At 42.2% G+C, this 6581-nt stretch overlaps 1 protein-coding gene across 12 annotated transcripts in view; it reads left to right on the forward strand.

Moving 5' to 3' along the window:
• The window catches only part of LOC102244898 (uncharacterized protein C3orf20-like), a 107054-nt gene that overhangs the window by 11035 nt on the left and 89438 nt on the right, over positions 1–6581 (forward strand). For 11 of the 12 annotated variants that reach the window (XR_001359976.1, XR_001359977.1, XM_014530763.1 and 8 more), the window contains exon 2: positions 1562–1690. Coding sequence is in view for 9 of the 12 variants with exons in the window: in XM_014530763.1 (XP_014386249.1) it covers positions 1593–1690 (98 nt within the window). In the remaining 3 variants the exon portion in view is untranslated. Of the gene's footprint in view, positions 1–1561; positions 1691–6581 lie in introns of those variants that run through there. The other variant, XM_014530769.1, reaches the window with a different exon arrangement.

The following is a 6581-nucleotide window of genomic DNA, read 5'->3' on the forward strand; positions in this document are numbered from 1 at the left end:
TGACAGGGGGGAGGCCCCAACCCTCCTGATGGGCCCTGCTCTGTGCATGACAGGGGGTGGCGCCGCAACTTCTCTATCAACCCTGCCTTGAGTGTGACAGGGGGCGCTGCCCCAACCCCCCAATCAGCCCTACCCTGAGCGTGACTAGGGGTGGCATTGCAACCTCCCGATCCGCCCTGCTCTGTGCATGACGGGGTGGCGCCCCAACTCCCCAATCGACCCTGCTCTGAGCCCGACCAGGGGCTGCACCTAGGGATTGGGCCTGCCCTCTGCCACCCAGGAGCAGGCCTAAGCCAGCAGGTCATTATCTCCTGAGGGGTCCCAGACTGCGAGAGGGCACAGGCCGGGCTGAGGGACCCCCTCTCCCCCCCGAGTGCACAAATTTTTAGACTTGGAGACCTTTTGGAGACCTTCTGGATATCCTTCCGGACAAAGCCTGGCGCTTGGCCTGTCTGCAAACTGCCCCCAAATGGCCTTCAGCCCCTCACCCAGGCTGGCCATGCCCCCCAGCAGGGACGTTCACCCCAATGGGGGTGTGGCCAGCTGCAAACAGCCCTCAGCCCCTAGCCCAGGCCAGCCACGCCCCCCTGTTGGGACCGTCACCCCGATGGGGGCATGGCCAGCCTGCAAAAGGCCCTCAGCCCTTCACCCAGGCTGGCCCCACCCCTCAGCGGGGATCCTCACCCCAATGGGGGTGTGGTCAGCCTGCAAACTGCCCCAGCCCCTCACCCAGGCCCGCCCCACCCCCCAAGGGGACCCCAACCCTGATCTGGGACCCCCTTCAGAACAGACCAGCCAGCCTCCACCCATGCACCAGGCCTCTATCTATACTAATAAAAGTGTAATATGCTAATTAGACCAGGAGACCTTCCGGAGATCTTCTGGACATCCTTCCAGACAAAGCCATGGTGGCGGGGCTGAGGCAGAGGCAGTTAGGGGCAATCAGGCCAGTAGGGGAAGGCAGTTGGGGGCGAGCAGGGGAGGGCAGTTGGGGACAAGCAGGCCGGCAGGGGGTGCAGTTGGGTGAGCAGGCCAGCAGGGGGGGGGGACAGTTGGGGGCAGTCAGGCCAATGGGGGGCAGTTGGGGGCAATCAGCCTGGCAGGGGCAGGCAGTTAGGGGTACTCAGGCCAGAAGGGGGTGGCAGTTGAGGTTGATCAGGCCGGCAGGCAAAGTGGTTAGGAGCGGTCAGGCAGGCAGGCAGGTGAGTGGTTAGGAGCCAGCAGTCCCAGATTGTGAGAGGGATCCCAGATTGGAGAAGGGTGCAGGCCAGGCTGAGGGGCACCCCCCCCATGCACGAATTTCGTACACCGGGCCACTAGTAATAAAATAAAAATAAAAGAAAGAAAACTAGAATTACTTCCAAAAAAGGCGGGTACATCCTGATTGGTCTAAGCTAATATACAACAATTCCAATCCCTCTTCTCAGTGGTTTGTATAGACATAGATGTGTTGCAATTTTGGTCAATGAGACATAAAGAAAAACCATTGAGAACTTCTGGAAAAGGTTTACTAAATTTTTTTTAAAGACAAAATAAAATGAAGCCCTTTTTCTTCTTTTAGATGTTTTAAAGTCTGAGCATGATCACTAGGGATGAAATCTGAAGAATACAGAAGGATGGAAAGATGCTGGCCCCTTGATTCAGCTACTGAATTGGAAAACCATAGGCTAGTCACTCTTTCTCCAAACATGTAAGATATCACACCTCTGCATTGTTAAAACAGATTTATGACACATAAATAAAGTCAGTTTAATTGATAAAAATTCCAGAATGTAGAAGACATGGTGCTCAGTCAGCTCTCTTGATCTAACTAGAAATTGCAAGTTTACATTCCCAGTGATTGAGGATGACTGAGATAAAAGACATGAATAGAATCAACTGGTCTTGAGGTTCTGAATGGAACACTGGTATAAAGTTATTTTGGGGTTAGAACCAATAGATCTCTAATATTCTTTGGGTCTGAACTGGCAGCAGCTGGTAAGACAGAAAATAGGTGCTTTTTAAGGCACTCATATTTTTGAGGGCCTGGTCTCTAGAAGTTGACATCCTTAGGTTGGTATGGGTGGAAGCTAGAACTGGCTGAGGCTTTTGGATACTCCCTTTAAAAAAATTATGATAATTTATGTGCCATAAAAATTATCATTTTAAAGTGTATAATTCTATGAGTTTTAGTAATTACAAGTGTACAATCACCACCACTATCTAATTAGAGAACATTTTCCATCCATCAATTAATAGAGATTTGGGTTATGTCTACTTTTTGGCTATGACGAATAGTTCTATGAACTTTTCTGTATAATGTTTTTATGTTTTTATTTCTCTTGGGCATATATCTACAAATATAAAAGCTGGTCATGTGACAATTTTATTTTTAACCTTTTTATTTTTAACCACTGTTTTTTAAAAATTAAATTTATCCGCGTGACATTGGTTAATAAAGTTATATAAGTTTCAGGTATACAATTCTGTAATACATCATCTGTATGATATATTGTATTGTGTGTTTGCCACCCTAAGTCAAGTCTCCTTCCATTGCCATTTATCCCCCTTTTACACTCTTCTACCTTTCCCCACTCCCCATTTCCTCTGCCATTCACCATACTGTTGTTTGTCAATGAGTCTTTCTCTTTTTCTTTGCTTTTGTTTTTATAATTTAAAAAAATTTTTCAGTTACACTTGACAGTCCATATCATATTAGTTTCAGGTATACAGCATAGTGGATAAACATTTACATAACTTATGAAGTGATACCTCTAATAAATCTAGTACCTCCCTGACACCATACATAGTTATTACAATGTTATTTAATATATTTTTATGTTATAATTTACATCCCTATGACTATTTTGTAACTGCCAATTTGTACTACTTAATCATTTCACCTTTTTATCCAGCCCTCCCACCCTCTCCCTTCTGGCAACAATCAGTTCGTTCTCTGTATCTATGAGTCTGTTTCTGTTTTGTTTGTTTATTTTGTTTTTAAGATTCCACATATAAGTGAAATAATGTGGTATTTGTCTTTCTCTATCAGACATATTTCACTTAGCATAATACCCCTTAGGTCAGCGGTTCTCAACCTGTGGGTCGCAACCCCTTTGGCAGTCGAACGACCCTTACACAGGGGTCACCTAAGACCATCCTGCATATCAGATATTTACATTACGATTCATAACAGTAGCAACATTACAGTTATGAAGTAGCAACGAAAATAATTTTATGGTTGGGTCACAACATGAGGAACTGTATTTAAAGGGCCAGAAAGTTGAGAACCACTACCTTAGGTCCACCCATGTTGTTGCAGATGGTAATATTTCATTCTTTTTTATGGCCAAGTAATAGTCCCATTATATATATGTATCACATCTTCTTTAATCATTTATCAGTGCATATTTACATTGCTTCTATATCTTGGCTATTGTCAACAATGCTGCAATGAACATAGTAATGCATATATATCTTTTTAAATTTGTGTTTTACTACAAAACTGTTTTCAGTAGCAGCTGCACCATTTTACATTTCTACCAGCAGTGCATGAGGTTTGTTCATATCCTTGTCAACACTTGTTATTGTCGGTTTTATTTTTATTATAGCCATCCTAGTGGGTGTGAAGTGGTATCTCATTGTGGTTTTGATTGGCATTTACCTAATGACTAGTGATGTTGACATCTTTTCATGTGTTATTGTCCATTTGCATATATTCTTAAAAGAAATGTCCAAATCCTTTGCCCATTTTGAGTTATTTGTCTTTTTATTCTTGAGCTTAAGAATTCTTTATATATTCTGAACACTAGACCCTTTGATGACCAAAACCAACGGCTGAGGTGTTTTCCCGGTGTTGTGTTTTGTGACACGGAAGAATGAGCTATGTGGACCAGGAGATGTAAGTAAAAGTGTGGAATATTTATTATAAGCAGATCAGACTCCCTGCAAGGGGAGGAAGACCCAATAGTGGGCTGCCCGTTAAAGCCTTGTATATATTTGCTACAAGTCTGCTTCTATGTCTATCTGTGTCGTCACCTGATTAATTCCCTCAATTGTTTTTGCCCAGCAACAGACCTGAACTTTCCCTGTTCCTATATGCTCTTTCTCTGTTCCTGTGCTGAACTTTTTCTGTTTCTATGCGTTCGTCTATCTTGTTGCTATAGGCTCTCCCTTGTTTTCCCATGTCTCCTGCTTTGAGTCCAGAAAGATTTTATTATTTCTGCTTGGTTGGTTCCTGTGGTTAGGCTGGCTCAAACTGCCATGTCTACCCCTGCCTATGTTCTACCTGCCTTTGTTTTCAGCTGGAGCCCTGCCCTATCTGCCTGGGTTTCAAGTTAGGCCTCTTACCTTTTTACATATTTGAGTTGCAAAATTTTTTTCCATTCTGTGATCCATTGGCAGTTAATTTTTTGTATATGGTATGATATTAGGGTTCAATTTTATTCTTTCACATGTGAATATCCAGTTCCATTATCATGAATTCAAAAGACTATTCTTTCTTCCGTTGAACTGTCTTGGAACCCTTGTCAAAAATTAATTTACCATAAATTTGAGGGTTTATTTCTAGACTCAATTCTAAGCCATTGATTTCTATATTTATCCTCATTGTCAGTACCACATTTGATTAATGTAGCTTTTATATTAAGTTTTGAAATTAGGAATTTGTTCTTTTTTCAAGATTGTTTTGGATATTCTGGGTCCTTGAATTTCCATGTGAATTTTAGAAATTTTAACATGTTAATTTCTGCAAAAACAGCCATTGGAATTTTGACAGAGATTTCATTGAATCTGTAGGTCAACTGGGGAGTATTGCCATTTTAACAATATTAAGTCTTCAAATACATAAAATCTTTCTGTTATTTCTCACCTGAGAATATTTTTTTCCATGTTTTTTAAAGAGTAGAAGAGAAGGAGGGTGAGAGAGAGAAACATCAATGTGAGAGAGACACATCGATTGGTCGTCTCCCACCTGTGTCCTGCTAGGGGACAGGGATTGATCCTGCAATCCGGATACCGGGAATTGAATCTGTGACCCTTTGGTGCATGGGTGGATGCTCCAACCTTTGAGCACACTGACCAGGGCAATATAGGATATCTTTTTTAAAAAAAAAAGAAAACACACATATTTTTATTGATTTCAAAGAGGAAGCGAGAGGAGAAAAGAGATACAAACGTCAATGATAAGAGAGAATCACTGATAGACTGCCTCCTATACACCCCCTACTGAGAATTGAGCCCACAACCTTGGACATGTTCCCTTGACCAGAATTGAACCTGGGACCCTTCAGTCCTCAGACCAACGCTCTATCCACTGAGCCAAACCACCTAGGGCAAAGTAGCATAAATTTTAAGTGGTGTGCCTGCACTCTGTTTTTCCCATGACCCCTATTATTTGTAGTGCACAATTTTGCAGGGCATGAAGTTTTTCACAAATGTATATATCATGCTACAGATGTGGGGGGGGACAAATTTTTCTCTACCCTCAAGGTTCTTTTGGCTAGTCTAATAATTAAATAGATATGAGTAGATCAGCAAAAGAAAATAAATTTAATACATACATATGTATGGGAAACGCACATATGTGAGAGAGTCAGAGACCCCCACATGCATGAGAGTTTCTGAGATAGAAAGGGGGATTGAGGTATATAAGACTTTCCTGAGCTAGGGATGAGGGAGGTACCTTGGGGGCTTCAAATGGTCATTGGAAGATGATAAGAAGAGCAGGTGTTCAGGAATAGAAGTTTGTCCTGCCCTACAGATAGGTCAAAAGAGGTTACTTCTAATAATCACTTATTATGGGCAAGGCCTCTAATTTAAATTTTTCTAGGCAGTTAAAGGAGAGGCAGAAGTTTCTCTTCAGACTGAGGCAAAAGTTATCTTTAGCTCAAAACAATCTACATACCACAGAGGCACATTTTGAGGTGACTCCCCATAACTCAAAGTAGAATCTTTAGCAACAGTGGCAGGACAATGAGACAGAGATGTTTATATAAACAGGAACTTTTGGTGTCATTCAAATCTCATTTTAAACAAATTCTCCTACTTCTCTTTTAGGAATGGCTAATCAAGTCTGAGCCTCAGAAAATTTTCTTTATTAATAGTAATATTAATGAGTTAATATAGTTATTAATATCATTAGCTTTTACCTAATGATGCTCAGTCCTCTAGGTGTCCCAGTCCTTTGATACTGTTGCTGCTGCCCAGTCCTCCAGTATGTGCTCTTCTTGTTCATTGCAAACCCATGAGGCCCCTTAGCTTTGGTTTAGCGAGCCCCAGACTGCCCATTTAGTCACAATCCTGCGGTTTCACAACCTGTTGGTAAATTGTGTCCTCATGGTCAGTGCTTCCCAAACTTAACATTTATAAGAATCACATGGAGGGCTTGTTCAATCACAAGTTCCTGGATGTCATCTCTGGAGCTTCTGACACGTATGATATGTTTGGGTTAAGTGAGAATTGGCATTTGTAACAAGCTCTCAGGTGATATTGATGCTGCTGGTCCAATGGTCACATTTTGAGTGGCACTACTCAAATACCCTGCCATTAGCAGTATCTATCACTCACTCTGAGGCACCAGTTTCTTCCCTATCAAAACTTTG

This window comes from Myotis brandtii, unplaced genomic scaffold (assembly GCF_000412655.1).
Source record: "Myotis brandtii unplaced genomic scaffold, ASM41265v1 scaffold772, whole genome shotgun sequence".
Classification (NCBI taxonomy): domain Eukaryota; kingdom Metazoa; phylum Chordata; class Mammalia; order Chiroptera; family Vespertilionidae; genus Myotis; species Myotis brandtii.